We start from the raw sequence: 26413 nt of genomic DNA, 5'->3' as shown, positions 1-26413 counted from the left end.
TAGTTTTTTTTTTTGGAGAGAAAATTGGAGCACCTCACATCGTGTTAGCCTTAAATGTCTACTACACCTATAAAGTCAATGTTGTCAAGGAAATTTGTTCTATATTTTTGAGAAAAACTTCTCACAGAGGTTATTGGGCTCTTTGTGGACATTATACATACATTTACATAGTCATTAAATGAAGAAATTAGGGAGAATAAAATAAAAAAAAAGACTATAACTTCAAGGCCGTATTCTAACACTATTCTCTTTTCAAAAGCAATCCGGGTCGGCTAAATTGTTATTTTAACTCAATTTTCTCCTCACTTTTCTCCCATTCTGCATTATTTTTCATTCGCCCAGTGATTTATAAAATTCAAACAGAAAACAAGGAAAAAGGTTAAATTAGTAATATATACAAAAATGATCTTATATCCTAACTCTCGAATGTGGTATCTCATATTAGTATAACATGCAAAGTCGATAAAAATATTCACGGTTTTATTTGTCATATTTATATTTGAGTAAAATATCCGTTCTGTATTAACTTACTTAAAAAATAAATAAAAAATAAATCCGTATCGGACAAAATCAATCATCCCTTAACGATTAAAATGTTCCTCTGGTAACCCCAATTCTAGAATTTCACCTTAATATCAACGAAGAAAAACCTTATTGTTATTTAGAAAAACCTACAACATGATGTAGCTTTATATCAATTTTAAAATTTAATTGATCCCAGAGGAGATTACAGATTGATAACTACTATAAATATTGTATTGTCTTGCTAAGATATTTTTGTGTATAAAATGGGTCAGGAAAGAACTGGGTATGAGTGCGACCTAACGTTTTGAGATATTCAACTTTAAGGGCAGAATCACATTGACAGTAAAATGCTCACCGTATTTCGTTGATTTACGCATTTTCAGTGCAATTCTTACGCAAATTTTCAATTACCGTATTACCTTATCGCATACTCGGTGGCACTATGTGAAAATAGTAAAAGAAAGTTGAAGAAATAAAACGAAAATGCGATAAACGGTGAACAAAAAAAAAACCGTAGGACTTTTTTGCTACAGTTTTTCGTAGAGTTTTTTGCTCACCGTTTATCGCATTTTTGTTTTATTTCTTAAGTTTTCTTAGATTATTTTCACCTTGTGCCATCAAGTATGAGATAAAGTAATACGGTAATGGAAAATTTGCGTAAGAGTTGCAATGAAAATACGTAAATTACCGAAATACGGTGAGCATTTTACTGTCAATGTGCTTCTGCCCTTAACGTTTAGCTAGTTCAGTAAATGTACTAGAAATACTGGAGATAGAAAGTTCATATTTTGAAATAAAGTCCTTACAGATTAATGTCCAGCGGACAATAACTTTTGTTTTGTAAACATGTTTTCGAGACTGCCTATGAGAGTGAGCGAAATGACTAGATGTAGGGGAAAGTGCTCTCCCTTCGAACGTTCATGCCTTCGAATAATGTGAATTTCTTTTGTTTTACATAAGAGATTTACACTAAATTATTACGGGATTATCAACGATTGATGATAAGCCAACTATTATTTAATAGAAATGTTTAAGTCTCTTAGGAAAACTAAAAGAAAATTCACATTATTCGATGGCATGAACGTTCGAAGGGAGAGTACTTTCCCCTAGATTTCATTCACTCTCATTGAAATGTCAAAAACATGTCTACAAAATAAAAGTTATTGTGCATTGAACATAATCGGTTATTTTTTTTTTTTTGAAAAGCAAAAAAAAATAACTATCGTGGGAGCGCGGGAAGCCTCTGTCAAACACTCGTCTTAACGGTCACTGAATTTAAGATCTTTACGTTAATTCATTACAAACTCCATTGATTTAGATAAAACCGATAAAACACCTAGGGGAAAGTACTCTCCCTTCGAACGTTCATGCCTTCGAATAGCGTGAGTTTTCCTAAGAGACTTAAACATTTCTATTAAATATTAGTTAATTTGTAATCAATTATTAAGTAAAAGAAATTCATATCATTCGAAAGCATGAACGTTCGAAGGGAGAGTACTTTCCCCTATCCAAAAAATAAATAAATTGACAACAAAAATTCAAATCGTGCAAGAGGATGAAGGCTAATTTTAAGATTTTCGACGGAATGTCAAAAGTTGCCTTTATAAAAATACATTTCTCTCTAGGGGGAAAATGGGGCACCTTTGAAATCGGTTACCGTAAGTACCGTAAGTTCGGGTGACTTTGTCCCCTGCGGGTGACTTTGACACCCCCTGTTCGTAAGCTTTACCGATCCGATCTGCCACGTCTGATCGGTGATAACCATTCTTAAACATTAGAATCAAAGAAAAGCTTACGAACGACCCTCCTGTTCGTCACCCACAGGGGACAAAGTCACCCGCACGTACGGTACACCGAGAAAAACTAGGATGGTAAAATTTACCATCCTCCATACAAAATTCTAACGCCCGGATAGTAAAAAAGTCACCCAGCAAACGCGATATTTAATCGGACTGTCAAAAATTGTAGAATCTATTGTATGGATAGAAAATTCTAATAGCCTGATGGTAAATTCTAATATCCCCGGATATTATATTTTACTAGCCGAATGGTAAATTTTACTGGCAGGATAGTAAATTTTACTAGCCGGATATTAGAAAGAAAAATGTCGGAAAAATTATTTTTCCCTATTTTCATTAATTTTTAATTAAGACCAAAGCTATGGTGTTTAAAAAAAGCCTTTTTGATGAAAATTGCTCCCAATGTGTAGAGGCCTTTAGGGAGAAAATAAATGTCAATTGAATATTTATTTTTCGGCGGTGCATTTAGAACGGAACAAGGGATCAAGTTCTTTTCTATTGCCCAAACTCAAATAGACCATATTCCGCTCGTTTCAGTTTGTTTCCCGCCTATAGTCTATAATGGTTAAGCGGTCATCAAACTAGAGGATTAGCCCAGTTTCCAAACGTCTCAAAATCCTAAATAATGAGCAATTTAATTGTTTTTTGAGAACCTAATAGGTAATTTATCTTTAATAATCCAATTCTAAGTTAAATTTTTCCAAAAAATCGTGTTGATAATAAATTAGAGCAATTAAGTCTTATGGCTAATCCTTATGTCTGAAGCTTGTATTAGAAATATCGAGTAGCGGTCATCAGTGGCCCCTCTCCCTCCGTAAACTAACATCACTAACATTATCTCTATAATTTTTTCCTTGCTTATCAAAAGGCCTATTATCCAGATATAACATATTGAAATTGATGTGGAAATAGGTGCAGTAAAATTCACCTTTATGTAAGAAAATTTCCACTAACCTAAACTGGATTAGAACCCAAGACACTTTCATTATAAAACGAGCGCTTGACCACTTAATCCATTTAACTATCCGCTTTCAATATAAAGATCATTGACAAATTGCTAGAATTAGGATTATCCCGGTTATCCCTGTTCAACAAATTTAACAGAAGGTCTTGTTTAACATTTAATAAGTTTGTACATTCGACATTATGCTTATTACACCTAATATGAGATTCCACATGTCAGATTTAGTGTGTTAAAATGATGTCACGTTGAACAATATGTGGTTAGTCCATTTAAATTAATATGTGTCTATTCCGAAGAAATATTGAACATCAACAAACAAGTTATATGATTGTGGACTGTAGGCTATTTCGAGTAATAGATATAATAGAGAATATTTTATCAGATAGATCGGTACTGATAGCCATTATTAGAAAACATCTTGTTAATTACACTTTTTGATACGTTATACCAAAGCATATATGAAGCATTTATTTCAATTTCGTTGACAGGACATTACAGACACATGCCAAAAATACTGATACAATCTAATCTTTCACTGATAAATTGACTTTGATAACGAATATTTGGCATGAATTTGTAATTCCAGAGATTTTTTTTTCTTAATAAGCCATCTCAGAATTTAGAATATAGGAAATTTCAGAGAAAAAAAAAGAAAAATCTGCACTGTGATACAATATTACATTAAATACAGCAAATCAATTTCAAATTTTAGCACAGTATATGGAAAGTCAGATTGAAATAAAATAAAAGTGCAATCAATGACAGACAATAGTAGTTAACTTTTCTATCTTCTATCAATTTTCAAACCGTCGTCTATTCTGTAGTGATGAACCCTTCTTTTCAATCAACACCCATTGTGTTATCGGGTTAGACCATTAACTAGCGCGATAAAGCAGTTTTCTTTTTTTAGATAAGATATTTCCCAATACAATTGACCCCGCAAGTTGTATCTGTAATACCTAACACACCCTTTTCAAATTTAATGTTTTACATTTGAACACTTGACAAAAAAAAACAATCGCGCAATCAAAGTGAATCACATACAAAAACGAACTCCAATAAATTATAAAATATTTATATCCCCTAATTTTTTTTTGCACTTTTCCTCCAACTCTGTACCAGTGAGTGTTTATTTTTAATCTAATTTTCCAAATCATTACTTAATGTATAGAAGAAAAAACAGCACACAGTAAAAAGAACACAAAAAAACATAGAGTGATTTTTTTCCAATAGACAAACACAGAAAATATTAAAGTCTAAGCTTTATCTTCTCACCTACAATTAACTTAACTTAATTTAAAATAACAAAAAAATGAGACGCAAACTGATTCAAAAAGTCACCTTATAAATTTTAAAGAAATCATTACTTTACGCTTGCTTTTATCCGCAAATTTCATTATTCACGCAATGTTGCTTTTAAATTAACAAAAAATCATAATGACACAGAAAAACGTATCACAAAAAAAACTTATTCTAGAAAAATCCCTAAAAATATATTTTAAAAAATGCGATTAGGGTGGCAACATCTTTTAGTGTCAGTACCACACTTAATGTCATTTTGAATAAATAGATAGTTTTAATTAATATTGTGATATTTGAGAATTGCAATACAAGATCTCGATGTAATAAGGGAGGGTGAGGCAGATTAAAGAAGTGAGACTGTAAACCTTAAACCGGAAAACATGAGTTGTATAAACTCACATAGAATAAAATGTCGGCATTGTTATTAGGGGAGACTGGGACAAAAAGTCACAAAACGGATATTTTATTTTTTTCTTTTTACAAGCTACTCGAGCGCTTCAAAAATTTCTAATTAGCGCAGTTTTATAGGAAATTTACCGCTCTACAACTTTGTGAAAGTAATTTTCCTCTATTTTGTAAGGAAATACGTTTATCGAGCCAATTTCTAAAAGGTAATTTTGTGACTATTCTCAAAAATGCTGGGGCAAATAGTACCAGACATTGGGTATTATCATATTTTGATTCGCTTCAATACGGGCTTCCGTAAATTTGAAAAAATACCTAGATAACATATTTTCATTGAAAATTTATTCAACTACACCTTTGTAAAACACCGTTTTCTCTACGAGAAAAGCGCTTTTCAAGCTATTTTAGAAAAGAAACACACACAAAAGACTGCAAATCGTTTGACATGGTAATGACGTTGCTTTTCGCCGTGAGACATCAGAAATTGTTTCGCTTTTTTGTTACTTTTTGCTCTATACCTTTTGTTACTTTTTACCCCAAGTGGCCATTTTTAATAAAAGGATTTCTGGAGAAAAGAACTTTTGTGAAATTCTAAAATAGATAGCGGATTCGTATTCAAAAAATCCAAATTATTTAGAAAATATTCACCAGTGCATCAATTTTGGAAAATAAGTAGGTAATAATTGTTATCTTCTGCAAGGAAAATATTTCAAAAATAGGGCTAAAAATTTCGATTTTTTTATTTTCTAAATTCCTTGTTCGAATTCTAAGAAACTTACGACATTGAAGAAGGTCTATGGAGGCTATCTATAGAATAAAATTTGAGCCGCTATCTTTTTTACCTTGGTAGATATTGAATATTGAATTTTTCGATTTGTGACTTTTTGCCCCAGTCTCCCCTACTTCCAACCGCTAGTCTCTATCTGGGTCCCGAGTTTAGAACATACAGGTTAGTAACCAACGCATGTCGATGCTTTGCTACTTCAGAGAGGTTTTCGCATTCGCAGTCGATTCTGAGAAGATCCCGAGCAAAATTCTAAATTTGATCCAGCTATAGGGTCTAATGAAGTTATGCATAATTTTCTGGACAGGAAAAAAGCACGGGAAATGGCTTTACAGAAATAAGAATGAGCTACAGAACGGCTACATTCCTCACTTGATCTTTATGAGTGATACGTTCTACAGCTAGGAGGCGCCTCATTTTGGCTAAATTTGGTTTCGCTGCTTCAAAAAGGTTTTCGTAGCCGATTCTGAGACGATGCCAGACAAAATTGCTAATTTTTATTAAAATAAAGGGTCCAACGGAATTATGGACCGAAAAAAAGTGCACGAAATGGCTTTATGTTATACCGAAAAATTGCATATCCTTAGGAGATATCTTTTGGAATAACCTACGGAAACGCCATGATGTATACAAAATATTCAGCATTTTTTTTCTAAAATATTTGCATACATTTAGAGGCATTTCAAAAATAATTTGACAAACTAGCTCCCTATGGTATGCAAACATGCATAAGTGTGTTTACATAGTCTCACTACTCAGCGAGCACAGGTAACTGAAAAAGCAGCGTATTCAGCTTATTTTTGCTGAATCGGTCAGCAAAAATATGCTGACTAGTCAGCAGTTTTTCCAAAAAAAATGCTAACCACTAATGCTAAATGTTAACTAAAATGCTTATGTAGACGCAAAGCAAATGCAGTTAGCACAGTTTGCTGATCCAAAAGACGCTATGCCTAAAGCTTGAAATAGCTGGCATATTCCCAAACCTTTTAGACAATCATCTTCTGGATATAAAGCTAATCCGTGGTACTTCTACAAAGGTCTGAAAGCGCAATGTTTCTCACTCATTATCGGCTCGACCGCTCGACCATGTTTCAACATCATCTCTCAAGAACTTTGGCGGATTACTTTGCCAGATAAGCTCAGAAGGAAAATTGTCTTCCAATTGGAGCAGACTTTCTGCACATTTGTCAGCAGCATTTCTCAATTATAATTTTAAATTCTTAACATAAATCTGTTGTCCTTAAACTTATGTTTTCTTGAATCTGCTCCAATCTGGGGAAATATTACACTGAGACAAAAAATTGGGGTGCGATTAACTTTTTTTCCTCAGAAATTTAACACTTTTTAGGTGTAAATATATATCAACATTTTTTAATGTTAATTTTACACCTTATTAAGGGTAAAATTAACATGAAAAAGGGTAACTCTAACCCCTAATACACCTAAAAAGGGTAATATTTACACCGATTTCGGATTAATACTGCAGGGTAAAATTAACATTTCCGGAATGTTATTTCAACTTTTTCGGATTTCTCTCAGTGTAGTAATACTACAAGTATTTAAAAATCCTCAAGAACCACAAGAACTTGCCTCACTCTTGTAATATGACAATTCTCAAATACCGCAAAATAATTCTAAAATTATCATTTTACTCAAAGCGACAAAAAATAGGGTATTGGCATTAAACAAGTGCCACCACCCCAAATTTAAATTAAAACTATAAAAAATGCCTTATAAATAAAGTAAAGAAAAACAAAATATAGTTTGATTAATTGAGGGTGTTGCCGACCCGGACTTACTAGTTGCTTTGCTATTGTGAGAACTGTCTTCAACGAAAACCGTCTTCCACATAAATTGAATAGATCTTCTAGTGATGGACCCAATAGTTCTAATACCATTGCATTGTATCTGCCGCCACAAGTTCCAAGATGATAAACTCTTGGTATCCCCTCTGGAGGTTGATTATTCGAATTAGTCGACGAACTTGATGAGGTCTCTGTATAATTGGAACGAGCTGCTGTTTGCATTGAATACTCGCATTTGGAGGGACCAGGGAATAACATTTTAGCCCATTCACATTACTCCATACATTAGTCTCTCACATTCACATTCCATTCACCCACATATTCATACCTCACATTTATACTTAACATCCAGACCAAAAAGGTGAGTGAAGGGGGATAACATAAACAAGACAAGGATCAAAATGGATATAATCGGCCTCTCTCTTTTAGTCAGAGAAAGGTCACAACAATAAAGGAAGAAGAGGATTTAAGTTAAGAGATATGTCTATATATGAGAAAATCTGTTTAACTATGGATTAATGTGTGAAAAGGAAAAAGCTACTTTTGTATGTTTTACAGAAAAGAAACAAGAAACATATGTCAATATTTAAAGTTTCATGTCAGTTTGAGATTACAAAATTTTGAATAACAATGCCATAGGTCATGTAGTGTCAACCCAAGTAAAAGTCACATTCGTCAAAATTGCTCATGGTTCAAGAATAACTTTACTCTTCTGAGTACACACTACTTGACCTACCGTCACTGTGACATTTTATCATAATTATCGAGAAACTTTTTCTTTTACCACTTCCATGAATCCATAAAATCATATGGCGCAAAAAGGAACACAATATATAGTTATGGACATTTGGCTGAATATTTTTGCATATTACAGTACCAAACAAATAGCACATGAAACGCACAATTTTGTATACTGTATAAGAAAGTTTATACATATAGCAAGGTTTAAGATTTATGAACTCGAGACACGAACTTTGATCCTTCTTGTTTTTTTTTCTTCATTTGGTCTCTGTTCTCTCAATGCAAACAAAAAGAAAATACAATAAAACACACCAGAAGAATGCCAATTCTGCACATAATTAAGCGCTTTGCCACAAATTTATAATGCAAATTAATTGAACGCGTGGGAAGTAATTAAAATTTCTCGATAATTTGCTGTTGATGAAAATTCTGTGTGATTTTGTATATAAGAAAGAGAGAGAAAAAGAAGAAGAAAATCATGGAGAATTATTATGAAATATCTCAAGAGAGTTTCAATTTGTAAACACATTTTCAACTTAAGTATTTCCTTTTGCCATTACTATTATGTTATTTTCACAACTTTGTTGTAATACCAAATAAATTATTTTCACCATACTTTTCGTTAAAAAAAATGTAAATATTTTTATGCTATTCTTTAAATATTGCTTTTCTCTTGTGTCTTTATAAATTAAAGTACATAAGTTTAGTGTATACAAACGCATTATGAATAATATGTACGCACAAATGCTTCTATTTTGTAAACGTGTTTAGTTAAATTTGATCTATAATGCGACTACCAGATTTTTTGCACACTGACCGTAGTTTTTCCTTTAAAATTTTATCAATAGACTTATACGCGTATTTATAAATTTATTTAGTAGAAACTATTTATCTGAAAGAAATTAATATGAGCTATGGTCGCGTTGGTCAAGCAATCGCATGTTTGATCACTAATTGCTTGAAATTTAGCAAAAATAAGTCAAAAAATTAGCTTTTCACTTCAAGCACACAGAAAAAAAACAATCTAAATCTAGCTCTAATTTTTATTATGAACTAATTTTAAAGTTTTTTGCAAGGCCTATTTAAATTTTTAATAAATAATGTTTTTTAGATAAACTTGTAACATTTATATCTTCATTAAACTTAAAGTAAAACTTCGAAAAATGTGTTTTTTGCGCTAAAAAATTAAAGTTACAATATTTTTTGTTTTGTAAATATGTTTTCGAAACTACCTATAAGAGTGAGCGAGATGGCTAATTTTAGATCTGTTACTGAAACGTCAAAAGTATGTTTACAAAACAAGAGTTATTGTGCGATATGCCTAGTGCACAATAACTTTTGTTTGTAACCATGTTTTCAAAATATCCTATGAGAGTGAATGAAATGTTGATCTAGTCATCTCGCTTTCTCTCCTAGGAAATTTTGAGAACATGTTTATAAACAAAAGTTGTTGTGCGTTGGACATTAAGCATTATGCCCAACGCAGAATAGCTTTTATTTTGTAAACATGTTTTTGACATTTCAGTGAGAGTGAATGAAATCTAGATCTAGTTATCTCGCTCTCTCTGATAGAAAATTTTGAAAACATGCTTACAAACAAAAGTTATTGTGCGTTGGACATAAGCATTATGACCAGCGCACAATAACTTTTGTTTGTAAAGATGTTTTCAAAATTTCCCATGAGAATGAGCGAGATGACTAGATCTAGATCTCACTCACTCTCATTGAAATGTCAAAAACACGTTTACAAAACAAAAGTTATTATGCTTTAGGCATTATGCCCAACGCACAATTACTTTTGTTAGTAAACATGTTTTCATATTTTTTATGTGAGAGTGAGCGAGATGACTAGATCTCGACTTCATTCACTTTCATAAAAAAGTCAAAAACATGTTTACAAAACAAAAGTTATTGTGCGCTGGTCATTATGCCCAACGCACAATAGCTTTTGTTTTGTAAACATTTTGTCAAAATTCCTACAACAATGAAAGATATGAATAGATCTACATTTTATTCACTCTCACTGAAATGTCAAAAACATGTTAACAAAAGAAAATTTATTGTGCGCTAAGCATTATACGTATACCTTTAAGCCTAATGCCCAAATACAATAAGTTTGGTTTCATAAATATATTTTTGAGATTTCAGTCAAAATGATAGAGATCTTACTCTAGTTATCTTATCCACTCTTATAGATAATTTCAAAAATTTGGTCATTTCAAAGGAAATTAGTGATAATCACTAGAATTAGTCATCTTGCTCGATCTTACAGACAATATCAAAAACATCAAAAGCATGTTTACAAAATAAATTATTGTGCATTGCAAATCATGTCCAGCCCACAACATCTTTTATTTGATAAACATGTTTTCGAAACTGCCTATAAGAGTAAGCCAGACAACGGATCTATATTTCATTCACTCTGACTTAAATGCCAAAATTGGTCAAAATCATATTCACAAAACAAGAACTAAAAGTTATTAAGCGCTCGACATTACTTTTTCTGTCAACAATAAAAGAAGCAAATGTCGTTTTCTTTAATGACGCCGCAAAAACTTTTCAAAATAGCAAAAATTAGGTTATTCTAGCACAACTTATTCCTAATGGCTCCGGCACACCTTTTCGATCAAGATAATTTCATGAAGTCGAAATTCGCATTCCTTTCTTTCTCACATGTTTTGCACATGACTATCTCATTTTTTCGCATACCAAATTCGATTGGGCTAAATTAAATTTGGTGTGATGTTTAAAAGAAGAAGAAGAGTGCGAGATAATGAGATAGACATATTCAAAGCATATGAGCAAGAAAGGGATTTGAATTTCGACTTCATGAAATTTTCCTGATCTAAAAGGTGTGCCGGAGCCATAAGAAAAAGATATGAATACTTTAATGCGTTTGTACACATTCAACTCGTATGCTGAAATCTGATTTAAATTGCATCGTTCATAATTCTGCTATCATTTTTAAAATCAATTAACACAAATTTTGACTCATATTCATAAAAAATAAATTTCTATAATTGATATTTTCAATAATTTAATCTTGGCTTCTAGGACTTGGCATAGTTCACAATTGCTGTGCCATTAAGCTGCAATGGTTCAACCAGCAATGGACTATATTTCTGAATGAACCACTAGTATTTCGGGCCTTCTGGATCCCGTTTCAACGCTGAAGTATCAGACCACCCATTAAATTAATAATGTGATAATTTCAAATATTAGCGTAACAAACTTTAAAACTTTCTTTGAAATATTTCATAACAACATCTAAAATAAAATATGTGAAAAATTTGAAAGACTGAGAAACTTTCAAATTTTTCCAAAACCTGCTAAACAAAAGTAAACATCAATAGTATAGAAAAGAAATAGAATTAAAAAAAAAAAGAAATATCTTACCATGTGATCCTAATAATTTATAAAATCTATATTCTAAATGAAGTTGAGGTGCCTTGGATTTCATTGGCTCCATTTTTATTGCTACGTGTTCATTGTTATATAGATTTTTTCCTGCAAAGAGATAAAGAGAAAACCGAATTTTATTGCACTGAAAATTGATCAAATCGCTTATCTTAAGTGTTTCATCAGAAATTCTTCAGATCCAATTTGGGCTATTGACGAAAAATTCTCATTTTGCTCTTTTGAACTCTTATGTCAAAACCACATCCCTCAACATACAATGAGACTCTTTTTTTGCCATGATCTCTGCTTCTTCCTGCTTTCAGAAACAATATACATATATATAACTTTTTTTTCTCAGTCAAAGACACAAAACCACCGCGGCAAAGACGAAGAGCATCTGGACAAGCATAAAGTGTACATGATAGAAACCTGTTCAAACTTGTTGAAGTTCTGCTTTTTCATGTTGAAACCACCATAAGATGATACTCATAAAGAGTATAAATGCAAGATATTCTGCCCAATTCATGACTGTATACCCCAGCCAAATGAAAATTTCTTAATTAAGACAGTTAATTATCATTTTTGATAATTGTGCATAATATGGGGAACACTACTCTTTGTCCTCTTTGTCAGAGAAAAAGCAATTTAACAAAAAAAAAAAACAGGAAGTTGATATATGACACAGAGATAGGACGTTTAATTTGCACATATTTCGAACGAATTTTTCGGTCCAATTCCTTTTTTTTAACATCTTAAAGTGTCCAAAGTCCAAACACTTCACACAAAATATTGATGACCGTAATTAGAACAGTAAAATATGTATTTTGAATATATATCTTTTATTAGGAACAAATATTGATCATATGACATTGATACGGTAAGCATAAAGAATAATATTGATTTAGTATTTACGGAATTTCCATCTCTTTCACACTCCTAAAGCATATTTACAAATCTCCTGACATATATGATATATTATAATACATCAGTATATAATACTCAGTTAAAGGTGTTAAATGCAAAGCATTTACTAGGATTCTCCCATTTATACCAATATTTCTTTTCAATGATGGAATTGTGATTTACACCTTTGAAAAATGTTCATACCCATACATCAAAGAGAGAAACTATAATTAAATTTATTTTTGCACGTGGATATTCTCCCTTCCCTCCCACCTAACGCCCCACAAAAACCCGTGGGAATGTGTGGAAAATGCGCGTTTTATATAGGCTAAACGAGGAAAAGTGAAACAGATGGGTTTTAGTTCAATATCAAACGTGACTACTCAGCATCACAATATTAAGTGAAGGATTGTCAGTAAAAAAAAAATTATTCTAACCAGAATAGAATAGAAAAAAGACAAACCTGCAGACATTTTACTTCATGTAATCCAGTTCATTGAAATGTACCCAATATAACAAAGTACCACACGCAAATATAGTTGAAGGAACTATTTCAAGATACTCCTTTACTCTCAAAATCTATTTAAGATACACAAATTCAATAGAAATGTGTTATTTTTAGAAGAGGTCATTAGTGCCTCAATACAAGAAGAATATATTATTTTTGACACTTCTCACACTCTCGCCCATACCATCGTATTCACATTATATCTCACACTCGGGATATACCCCCTTTGACTGGGTGAACAACTTTACCATTATTTAATCGCATGCATGACCACACATAACACATAAGACCTAACTATTATTGCTTGCCTATTAATAAATTGATTAGGTTGTTATGTAAAAATTTAATTGAGTATAATGCAAAAGTTGATACAATAGCCCACATTGTTTTGGGAACTCATCTTTCCATCATCGTTTTATGCTCTCTGAATACTCAATTAATAATCCATGTTTTGAAATATAGTCATATTAGTTTCACAATAATAATAATAATGCGAACACGTATCTCAAAGAAGAACTAGACCTTCTCACGAAAGAAATTTTGTATTTTTTTTTCTTTGAACACAAAAAAGTCGAAATTCCAGTCGCATGTCCTGCGGAAATAAGTACAACCCACTAATTAATGTATTTCGAACATTTCGAACGTTTAGGAACGTTCTGATAATTCAAAGAGGATTCGAACTCAGGCCTTTTGCATCATGTAACTCGTATTTCTGAATAAAAGTTTAACCCAGTTGTCGAAGGTCATTTGCCTTTTAGTAAGTAAAACATTTTCAAAAAATCGTGATAGAAAATTAGGATAAATGAGTCATACGACTAAATATTATGTCTGGGGACAGTATAACGAACTTTAGGTTTTATTCAATATTTTGAATCGTATTTTTATAAACTCTGCATAATTTGATCATAAAAATTTAAAACATACTAATATTGATTTTTATTAAAGTTAAATAAGTAATTATTGAAACATAGAACTCAAATTCTGAGACCTAAGATTTCAAGATTATGGTATTCCGAAATTAAAAAATCAAGATCAAGATGTCAAACCTATCAAATGCCATTCGAATCTTGAAATCTAAGACCAATACCGTATGGATTTGTAAATTTGCAATTCAAGAACCAATATTTCAGTATTCCAAGACGTCAAATTTCTTGCTATCTTGAAATAATTCCAAGAAACTTTCAGATGTGCTAAGAATTTTCAAAATACTAACATTTTGAAGAATTTAAGAATTTTTTTAGAATATTTCTACAAGAAATATTCAAAAAGAAAAGAAAATTACTATAAACAATACTGCCTTTGATCTTGTAATTTAATCGAAATAGTACGTCTTTATAAATTACGTATGGAAGTGCAACACTCTAAAAATACCGGCAAAAAAACCATATCTTGCATAAGCATTTCGGGATTAACCAAAGGTCTCAAGTTTTGTTTGCACTCCCTACATTTACGGATATGGGCTCTCTATCTCTATTATTTATTATGGCCTATAAATTGATTTTCTCAATTTATGTGACGAAATTTCAAGAAATTCAGCAGATAAATACAGATACTTGTCAGAAGCGATGTTTCGTTTAATGTGGAAAATCTTGAAATCGTGGTTCTTAGCTAAGATATTTTAAGTATCGCATCAGAATTTGAAATCTTGATCTTGAAAATATTTGACAGCTTAAAATTTTAACCTTGATCTTAGTCTCAGAATTGAGCACATAGTTTAAAGAAATCACTACTGATTCAGAATTGGTTAGAGTCAATAAGTGATGCCTCCTAACTAGATTGAATTTTAAGACTAAGATCAAGATTTTGGTATTCTGTAATCAAAAAATAAAGATCCAGATGCCAAATCTGTGAAATATCTTCGAATCTTTAAATCCAAGAAACAAACCATGTGGAATTCAAGATTTCCAATTCTAGAACCATATTTCAACATTTTAAGACGTAAAATTTATTGTTTTCTTGAAATAATAATTTAACACGTATATCAAAATTTCTTATTTGAACTTCCTGTATTGATGATTATGACCTGTCATACATATTTAATCGGTGGCAGCCAAAATCCCGAAAGCCAAAATCCCGAAAGCCAAAATCCCGAACGCCAAAATCCCGAAAAGGCCAAAATCCCGAAAGCCAAAATCCCGAAAGCCAAAATCCCGAATTTTTAAAATCCTGAAAGGGATGAAATTATATGGAGGAAAATGTATAGAATAATTTTCCAAGACACAGAAGATTTCCCTTTGCCTCCAGCAAGCGCGAGTGAAATCGTGGGAGTAGCTATGACACTTTTAATAATTCGGGATTTTGGCTTTCGGGATTTTGGCCTATTCGGGATTTTGGCTTTCGGGATTTTGGCGTTCGGGATTTTGGCTTTCGGGATTTTGGCTTTCGGGATTTTGACCGGGACCCATATTTAATATAAGTCTAATATAAGATTTCCTAATTTTTGTAACGAAAACAAATAAATTCTGCATAGAAAATTATAAGACATTTTTCCGAAGTGTCATTTCGTTAAGTGTGGAAAATCTTGAAATCTTGGTTCTTACAGGGGCCTCTCGACATTTCATTTTTCCATATGTTTTTGGATAGAGGCACTGAAAACTATTGGCAAATTTTTTCCTAAAGAGAATTGACTTATCAGTGTGATATATTTCAAAATTGTGCATTAAGAGCTATCTAAAAATACATATTTCATTATGCTCGCCGAAATAATACAAGAACTACGAGGAAATTTGTTTAAGACGCGGTGCAATATCTGTTTACAATGAAAACTGAAAAATATCTTCACTTTTTATTAGGCTTGATGGGCCCCTGGTTCTTAGCTCAGAAATTTTTAAGTCCTTCAAATACGTCGCGTTAGAATACAAAATTTTGATCTTCGAAATATTTGACAACTTGAAATTTTGATTTTGATTTTGGTTTCAGAATTGAGGCTAATGGCTAATGTCCCAAATAATTTTAATTTTTACAAAATTGCAACAACCACCAAAACGTCCTATTTTATTTAAAAAAAAAATGTGAAGGATTTGTTAATGTTTGTCCTAAAACAACAAGACATTTATCGAAATATTAAAAAAAAAAAAAACATTTTTCTGAGGAAATTAAAAAAATATATATTTTTTTAAATTCGTGAAATAATGTGAAAATAAAAAAAAATATTCTTAAAAAAATGTTCTTAAAACATTTCCAGTCTTGATGAAGGATCCTTAGATCCAAAATGCAGGAATTAAACTGAAATCTAAACATAGAGTGTTTTTAAATCTAATACGATAAAAATTGTATACATATAAGAGTTGTTCAAAACCGATTTTATAATTACGCTTCCGTTATTGAACTTTGAATATTAAAATCTTTTAATTTTTTCATGAATTAAAAGTTATTTTTTTTTGTTAAAAATATATCAGTTAAAAAATGAAGGAAATTAGATTAAATATTGGGGATTCCAATACGATGCGACAGCACCAAGTTTTTCATTTTTCTCAATACTTTCAAAAAGTTTAATTAATATTTTATCTAGCACACATAATACAATTTATTTTAAAATATAAGTCTAATTGTGAGTGTCCTATTTTATGATGAGAAGGCGCTACTTCAGTTTTTCAGTTTCAAAGAAAACTCAAAAATGCTTCCTTCAAAACACTGTAACTCACAAAAGGGGCGTGAGATAAAATTATTTTAGGCGGAGCTTACTCGAAATGTTGCACATTCTAAGGATTCGTCTTTGCAAAACAGTCTTTTTTTTAATTAGAGAAACAGTCCTTAGAATTAAAAAAAAATCAACAATAACATTTCCTAAATTAAACCAAACATTGCAAATATTATTATTAAATCCATTCAATTCTCACATGTCGCAAAGTCAATTCTGTACATTTTCCTGCGTCATTGGACAATATTTCAATTAAAAACTCCTTTACACCACATCAAAAAAATCGTATTTTTTTCTCTTGAGAACGCAGAAGTTACGTATTCCACAATAATCACTTAAATATTTACTTTAAAAGTGCACAAACAGCAATTTATTTGAATTTACCTATTTGTTCTCAATGGCAATATATTACAAGTAAGAAAAGAAAAATCGATAGAAACAGATCATTTTCATCAAAGATATATAAATGTTAAATTCATTTTCACCTCAGACACTATTGAGTTTTCATTTTAGTTCATTCTAGAAAACGAGCTAAGAATATGAAGTTACTAATTGCTTTTGGTGTAGTTTGTGTATATCAAGTTAGTTTTAAGAACTTTTACCTCTCTTTTCTTTTGCTTTTTCTTTAATAACATTTATAAATAAATTGCAGATCGTTACGGTATCATCCGTCTTCTTTCCAGTTCCAATCATTACAGGAACAACATCAACATCATCATCAGGACAACCCACCACTGTGAACACAAATATATCCTTCCAAAATGTTTCAAACATCACAGATATGGTCATTTATCTTACACAAAATATTAGCCGAGCACTGCTAGTATCATTACCAACTCCTGAAGATATTGAATTAGTGGCTGAAATATTAGATACTTTTAGCGATGGTTTGAAGTCCATGATTTCGGAATCTAAGGAGGATTATGAAGAGAACCCTGCGACAGGTTCTGAGTGGATTACAGACGAATCGTCTAATAAACCAAATTTTTTTGATGACATTGTAAAGGATATCAATTCTATGTTTCAAAACTTCGCAGCACTTTTTAATCCAAATTTTGACAATCAGAAAAACAAGGAAGATACGAATAAGAATGCACCAGTTACGAATAAACAGGAAGAAAATATTAATAACCAAACAAATTCTGATACAGAAGACCAAACTCAAACAACCGAAAGTCAGACTGAAGCAATCAATAATCTAATTGCTGGGACTCGAAGAAAACGAGATTTGACATCGAGTATTTCTGAGATACTAAAAACATCAGCTGGCTTAAATTTGGCAACAAACCCCCTATATCCTAGTGGGTCTGTTTCAGCTGACTCACAAGCCTCCTTTCCAAACCTAAGAAATATTTTTCCTATGTCAGAAATTGGAGGAGATCTTTCAAACCAAACATTACAAGCTATGAATGAAGGAATCAAACAAATGGCTGAGCAAGATGCTGCTGTCCAGAGTATCGCAATTCAAAATGCTATTCAACAAGGAAAAGAACTTATAAATCAAGAAATGGAGAAAACTAAAGCAATACAGCAATTCGTCAATACCAGTCTTGATAAGATAAGCAAATTAATTGAAACTTTGGTGAGTATTTTCAGTACTAATCTTCTAAGCATCTTTAACTGCAACTTAAACTATAATTCCATTTAATCAGGCCCAAAAGATTAGGGATTCCAACTGTGTAAAACAATTTACAAGTATCAGAAATCTTTTATCAGAAGGAATAACTTGTGTAAAGAATAAATTCGACACTGGTATAAAAACCATCAACGATACTCTCTCAAATATTTCTGATGCTTTAGAAGTTCCATGGGACATTAAAAATGAAGCAGAAAAATGCGCCGAAAATCAGGAAGCGAATGTCTTATCCAAAATTCTATGCTACGCCACGGTAAATATACTAACATAAATTTAAATCAATATTTTCAAAATAATATTATCTTTCTCAATTTAGATACCGCTGAAACTGGAAGAGAATAAACTATTCCTACCCATTGAATTTGGTAAAAGAATTGCTGAAGCTGTTCAATTCTTTGCCACCTTGAGGATGGATCTAATAAGATGTGGTATAGTGACTATTCAGTCAATCGCTCTTAAAGCCGTAGATTGTGGAAAAGAAGCAATAATCATTGGGAAAGATACCATCCTAGAAATGATCTAAATTTACTCGAGCTATGTAAAAGAAATTCAAAAAATAAAAAATAAATGTTCATAACTTACCTAATCGAAGTTCTCCGAAATTGCCACATCCGATTTTTTTGCCCACACGAAAGTTTGGGCCCACCATCAGGACTCCGGATGAGGAGCTGACTGAATGCCTAGCTGAGTACATACTGGTACCACCTCGAGACGCTCCAACACCTCCTGATGATGAAGCGCCCGGAATGCCACTGCAAATGGAACAATAATAAAAATATATTAAACCTATTGTCATTTTCTTAATTAAAATTCCACACAACCAAGGTTCTTTCTTCTACACATGCAAGATTTTCAATCTTAGCCTTAAATATTGATCGACTTCTTCTTCTTCTTCTTAGTTTATAATATACAAAACGATGCGAACTATATTATGCAGTTGTAATTAGAAATGCGACGTAAGAAACTACGCAATAATTCGAGAATATGTTAAATATCAATAAAATCAATTAAAATAATGAATAATTATCATACACATTTTGACAACTGTCCAATGACAGAGTCTTTATGATAATAGAAAGTCTGAGGAAGCTAAGTTTTAATTTAAAAAAAATATTTAAAAGGTTACATTTTTCAGTAAGTCGCATCGCAAAGCCTTAATGCTTAAAATTGTCTAAATTCCGTTTAACTTTTAAATAAAAGATTCCTATGAGTCAACATAACCTATATTATTATGTAGTAATACTTTTAAAAATTTAAGAATTCCTTGTTCTTATTCGGGAAATTTTTATAAAGTCAAAATTCGCATTCCTTTCTCTTTCAAAAGTTCTGCATTTGTCTATCCTACTCCTTCGCATTCTTCTACTTCTTCTTTTGAACATCACACTAAATTAAATTCAGTTCAGCCCAATTTAGTGTCTGAAAAAATAGTGAATTTCGATTTCATGAAATTTTACTGATCTAAAAGGTGTGTCGGATGCGTAAAGATTAATATTCAAAAGCTAAACTGACTGATCAATTGTCTAGAACATTATATGAATTTCATATTTCCAGAGTAATATGTATTCCAAAAAAAAAGCAACAAAAAAAACTGTATTCGAAAAACGATCCGCCTATACTACACAATCTCCTATTTTTTTTAAACAATAACGTTCTCAAAACGTTATGTTTTTGAACCTAAAATAAAGTGTTCAAGCATTTCTTTTAAATCACACTAAATAGTCTTTCAATATGTTTTTACGCTGAAATAAAAAACCACAAAAGAAATTATAACATTGTATGATCCAAATAAATATTGAATGAAAATAAAATAAAGAAATACTCTTCAATTTTAATACAAATCCCTAAACGTTAAATCTTAATCCTTTTAAGAATAAGAGAGTAACGAGTGACCCAAAAGCAAAAACAAATTTTTAACTACAGAAATTTATTTTGTACTCTGAATAGTCTGAAAAATGATGTTTTTGGGTCACCTGTCACTCACTCGTCCTTGAACCGTTAAACCGGCCTTTTAAGACTGATTCATATTGTCATCTCGCACACGTTTTAGATCAGGAAAATTTCATGAAATCGAAATTCGAATCCCTTTCTCTCTCACATGTTTTGTATATGTCTATCTCATTCTCTTGCACTGTTCTTCTTCTCTTAAACATCACTCAATATAGTTCAATCGAATTTGGTATGCGAAAGAATGAGATAGTCATATGCAAATTATGTGAGAAGGAAAGGGTTTCGAATTTCGACTTCATGAAATTTTCCTGATCTAAAAGTTGTGCCGGAGCCATCACAATTTAATTTAAATTTAGAATACAAAGTTCTTAAATTTTAAATTTCTTTAAGCCTTTAACACTGAGAAAAAAAGAGGGTGCGATTAACATTTTTTCCTCATAACTTTAACACTTTTTAGGTGTAAAGATATATCAACATTTTTCAATGTTAATTTTACACTTTTTTAAGGGTAAAATTAACATGAAAAGGGTAACTTTAACCCCCAATACACCTTAAAAGGGTAATATTTATACCGATTTTGGATCAATACTGCAGGGTAAAATTAACATTTTCGGAATGTTATTTTAACTTTTCCGGATTTCTCTCAGTGAAGGACGATTGGCTTATCGGTGACTCAAAAATGAAATTTTCCTTACGATCTTTTAAAGTTATGATTTGCTCTAAAGTCTGAAAAAGTGATATTTTCTGACCCCCAATTTTTGACTCTTTCGTTCTAAAAGGGTTAAGCCTTTAAATTAACATCAATATGTAACAAACTTCACAATTTATTAATTGTGTCGAGGCTTAAAATTAAGTTTGTCTTGCTCAAAAACGGGTCACGTCAAGATATTCAATTTTCGTAAGTGTATTTCATAGTTAAACTAAGAAAACCAGAAGAAAATCGTGAAATAGGAACTGTTCTTAAAAAGTTTGTAAAAAAATGTATTTTTGGGGTAAAATTTTGATTTTAACATGCTATAAAACATAGAAAAATAGGTTTACAATATTTATTTAAATTCAACGAGAATTTAATACTGGAGAAAATGAGCCTTCATTCATTTCATTTGGTCAATAAGTTTTTTCTTAATCATTCCCGACAATTCGAAGGAATTACCAAATGAGAAAGCGCGCTTCAAAGTTTTGGATGTTCGCCCGAACGCTTGCAAATCTGCTTGGCACTCTTTGTTTTTCGTCCCTATTTCTTCGGAAATATTAGGTGAGATTCTTAACAATCTCACCTACTATAATCCTAACAAAATTTCATGTCCTCCGATCGCGCTCAAACTTGGCCAAAATGTGTTTCGCCACTTCCTGATCACGAATATATGGGGGGCTAAGTTACGTTCCCGGCCGGCCGGCCGGCCGTCCGGCCGCTCTTTGGAGCTTAATAGCTCCTAAACTAAAAAAGATATCGACTTGCGGTTTTCGGCAAAGGTTATATATCGCATGAAAATTGCAACTTGGTGCATTGACCCCCCACCCCCCACCCCTCCTTCCGCCATTTTGAAGACCCCCCTTTTTTTGTTTTCTCAATAGCTCCGCCCCTATGGCATCGAGCGGGCTCAAATTTTAGTATGTTATAGCTGGGCCTTAGAGCTTTCCATCAATACCAAACTTAAGGTCCCCCGACCCCCCTGACCCGAGCTATAAGGGTCCAAAAAAAATTTCTTAAAATGGCCATAACTCCGGTTCTAATTGTCAGAATTTAAAAAATGAGGACTTTTTGGAAAGCTCTCGTGAAATGCCACTACCTCTTCTAACATCGCAAGTTCATAAAACCACCGCTAGGGGCGCTATTATTAAAAAGAAAATTTTTAAATCTTAAAAGTTAAATAACTCAAAAATTCCATTGTGCATCGGGCTGAAAATTTAGTATGTTGTAGCCGTTGATTATACCTATCAAACAAAAAAAACCTTAAGTCGATCCATAACCCCTGACCCGAGCTATAAGGGGTCAAAGTTCGAACATTGACCGGCCTCTATCTCCGGTTCTAATTAACATAGCGACCTAAATTTTACCTTTTTGGTTTCGTCTCGATGAGCACTTTCAGATGGAAGTTCAAAAAGTCACCACAGGTGGCGCTGTGATAGCGTCAAAATTCATCAAAATTCAAAGACATTTTTCTCAAAAACGGCATTGTGCAAGTTAATCAAATTTTAGTATGTTGTAGTCCAGTCTAGGACGTTTCCAAAATGGTGCGTATGTGCGCTGTGGTTTCAATAGAACCGGAGATATGAGGGGTCAAAGTTCACGAAATTCAAAAAATCATATCTCTGGTTCTATGTGACCGATTTTGATGAATGAGGGCTTAAATGAAAGATCTCACCAAATACTACAACTTTCTAGAATATTTGAACTTCGTGGGACCAACACCAGGGGCGCCACAGTCGAAAAACCAATTTCAATATCACATAACCTCAATTATCTCGACTGTCGCTGAACCGATTTTGATGATTACTTCGACATAATTGTAGAGGACATTTGTCTCTACATTTCGTCCATACATCATTTTCCGCTCAGACTACGCTATCACTCCGATTTTGTCGTTTAAGTGTGAAAAAATTAATTTTTCCCATAATAACGCTTTGAAATCACTCAGATGCCAATTTGACTGCCTCTACTCCACCAAGACACTTAAAATATGGTTTTAAATGGAAAGTCCCACAAAATACAACAATTCTTTGATATAGTTGAAGTTCAACAAGTGACTACTTGGGGCACTCTGGATGAAAAAACGAGTTAAGAAACAGAAAACATCGCTTATCTTGGCTTCTGAGTAATCGATGAGATCATGTTCTATGGAAAAATTATAGAGAACATTCTGGTCTACATTTCACCCATATAACACTTTTCTGTCAGTTCATCCAAATCCTTGATATTTTGGTTTAAATACAAAATTTGTATAATTTCACGAATTTGATTCAAGATAACTGAATGGCGTCTCCCAACTTCAGCTCTAAATCGAATTTGCATGCACTCCGAGTTAGTTCACGTTAAGAATCTCACCTACATAAGCCGGTTAGGATTATCTGTCCCTTTCAAACTGGCTTCTTAATTTTTATGGTCTATTCTTAGATAGTTTATCTACCGATTTAAACAATAAAAATATAGACCAGTTTTGAACTTGTAATTAAGGACAGGTCTAAAGTCAGAACACGAAATTTTTAATTTTCACACTATATATTAAATTTAAATTTTTAAGCTTTCTTTTTCTGAGAATATAGGGGAATACTCTGTCAGATTACTCGTTTAAAGTACCTACAAAACAAAGAATTTTATAACGCATATAGAAACGTGTGGTGGTATGTTTGAAAACTTAGAATTGATAAAATGTCAAGTGATAATATGTTACTAATCTAAACTTTGAAAAAATAATAATTATATTTAACCTTTAATAAAGTGTACCAAAGAAAAGTGCACTTAAAAAATTTGATATTTTTGTCATATTGCTGTTTTGGTGATCCATTTTAAATAAACAAGTGTGACACTAATACTGAATAATGTTAGATTATTTACACCAAATTCCATTTGCAAATATTATTGATTTTCGGCATTGGATTACTTTTATCAAACTCTCTCTGGTACAAAAAAAAATTGTCAATAAATTTGTCACTTGATGTGTGATATGCACAAACTCTTTAACACATTCACATAAGATAAACCTTCTATCCGCACACTCAATCAGACTTTTCCCATACACGAAAAATCTTCAGGAAAAATGGCATAAATATAGCAAAGTAGAGAAGATTAAATTGAAGAATCATGACATTTTTCACTCCACCTTCAATTTGATGCAACTCAATAGAAAACAATATATAATATACACTTGAAATCTGCTTAACTGAGCATATTAAGTGTCGTTTAAACTATTTTTTTTTTACTTCTTTCATTTTAAACATAACCGTATGCTAATGATTCGAAAACAGGAAGGTGGCAACTCAACCGGATGAATATCAATTGAATCCATGACTGAGGTGACGCTCAAACTGAAACCACCCAGAATGAATACGGACGCTTCCACTATTTTCCACCTTTTATCCACCCATTACACAATTCAAATCATCCCCCCACAAAATACCCCATCCTATTTTTTTTTCCACCCCTCACTCTATATACACACACACTCGACCCTTTATTAGCACAACAAATAAGCACTATGAGGGACAACAAAATAGTGTTGCGATATGGAGAACTTTAAGCCACAACTTTCAACATCGTGTGACCACAAATAACTGAATACCACGGCACTGTAGCTTTTGCAGGAATGTCTTGACGGCGCGACGCTACATTTTACCCGTTATGTACTTTTTTTTTCAACTTTTCTTGTTCATCACCACCCACCCTTGAAATAGTAATTTTCCAAATAGAACCAATCATCACAGAGTTATATCTCTTTCACCCTCATTTTGAAAACCCTCAAACATGCTTTTCTAGCTCACACGTGATGTACAAATGAATAAGGGAATTTCGTGAAACCCTTCATATGCACGAATTTTTCCCAATTGAATGTATTACAAATACTCAAACTATTGAAAAAAGTGCTCTACATTTATATACAACATATGTATATACCCAAAAAAACATTTTATGAATTATTTGCCGTATTGAATGACGTAGACAATTCCACAAGAATCAATTTTCTACCCCATAGAACACTGAGAGAAAAAATGGTAAGTCTTCAATTTTCAGTGTATATGCTAAGGGGCGCAAATAGACTCAGGCTGATCCTCAAGATTATTAATCCCGTAAAATTTAGCAGCAAAGGATTAGGCAAAAAAAATTTACGCAAAGGACTTAATTAATGATCCTAAGGGCCTCGACAGACCTGAGGATTAGCAGAGAGACGGCTTAGCGTAATTATATTTGATATAATGATTAAACTACATTTCCATAATTTTCCACTAAAAGTCGTCTCTCGGTTTAAATCGTAAGTGTGTCTAGGCCATAAGCATCTGCCCGAATATCTGGGACCTAAAGTAACTTTTATTAACCATTTCTTGATAAAGTATTAATAAAATTTAGCGAATCTCAATTTCTTCATGAATCCGTAAAAGCAGATTTATACCAACGCATTGTGATTCAAAATCTCCTTTTCTAAATTAAAAAAATAAGCAATGAGCTATAAGGGGAAGTGGGGCACTTTCGAAAGTGGGGAACCTTTGAAATTGGGATTTTTCACCTATTTTTAAATAAAATTGTGCCTTAACGTGATATTATTCAGCTGCACAAACAGATTAAGAAGCTAAATTACATTATGATATGGTTTAGTCTCACTTAAACATCCTAATTTCAAAGGTGCCCCACTTCCCCTTTCTATATTTTACCTAACATTCCATGTATAAAATCTCCTAGTGAAGTTTAATAAAAAGAATGAGTGGGGTAGTTTCACACATGCGTTACATTCGAAAATTAAGACTTTTTGATCGAAAAATGATTATTTAAAAATTGCCCGTTTTTATCTACTAAGGAAACACTAATGGAACATGGTTAATTTGAATACGGTTCATATTCGTTTAGCAATTGAGTCTTGAATAAAAGTTCAGTTGCGTGAAACTGCCCCAGCTTGCACTACTTATCTTTTATACCTGGGGTGGAATGATAACTTTTTGATACTATCGAATCGATAGTATCGATGATTCTATATCTGTTGAATTAAGTGAATGTCGACTTTTTACGGATTGTAGGGCCATTCATTACAACATCCTTAAAAGAATGAGACTGTTGATAAACATCTATGTTGGATACAGGAAGCGCAGCTATCGTTTAAAGTTTTCAGAAACGACAGTCGATAGTATCGAAAATAAGTTATCATGTCACCCCTGATTTACATCTTTTCAAAAAAAAAAATAGAAAGTCTGACAGGGTTAGGTCGGGGCAGAATTAGCCAGGAAATGATTTTTTTTTGTATAATTTGTGAAAAAAATATTTATAATCAGACTGATAAATATTTCAGTTAATGGAGATGGGGGTGTGTATCAATAATGCTCAGTATACCGCGAAGACTCAGAAAGAAGC

General features: G+C 32.2%; 2 protein-coding genes across 31 annotated transcripts in view; one reads left to right on the top strand and one right to left on the bottom strand.

Annotated features, from left to right (window-relative positions):
• Positions 1-26413, bottom strand: part of LOC129803441 (casein kinase I) — an 80691-nt gene that overhangs the window by 35641 nt on the left and 18637 nt on the right. For 19 of the 30 annotated variants that reach the window (XM_055850240.1, XM_055850232.1, XM_055850187.1 and 16 more), the window contains exons 3-4: positions 18994-19163; positions 11722-11832 (exon numbers count right to left, since the gene is read on the bottom strand). In XM_055850240.1, the coding sequence (XP_055706215.1) occupies positions 11722-11832; positions 18994-19163 (281 nt within the window). Of the gene's footprint in view, positions 1-7578; positions 7776-11721; positions 11833-18993; positions 19164-26413 lie in introns of all 30 variants that reach the window. The other 11 variants (XM_055850154.1, XM_055850163.1, XM_055850020.1 and 8 more) reach the window with 2 other exon arrangements.
• LOC129803596 (uncharacterized) lies at positions 17219-18992 on the top strand. Its single transcript, XM_055850291.1, has 4 exons — positions 17219-17356; positions 17428-18357; positions 18428-18664; positions 18728-18992. Exons 1-4 carry the CDS (start codon positions 17315-17317, stop codon positions 18932-18934), a joined length of 1416 nt encoding a protein of 471 aa, XP_055706266.1. The 5' UTR covers positions 17219-17314; the 3' UTR covers positions 18935-18992.

Source organism: Phlebotomus papatasi, chromosome 1 (genome assembly GCF_024763615.1).
Source record: "Phlebotomus papatasi isolate M1 chromosome 1, Ppap_2.1, whole genome shotgun sequence".
Taxonomy (NCBI): Eukaryota; Metazoa; Arthropoda; class Insecta; order Diptera; family Psychodidae; genus Phlebotomus; species Phlebotomus papatasi.
The sequence above is the reverse complement of the archived record's forward strand: the minus strand, read 5'-3'. Positions and strand labels throughout refer to the sequence as shown.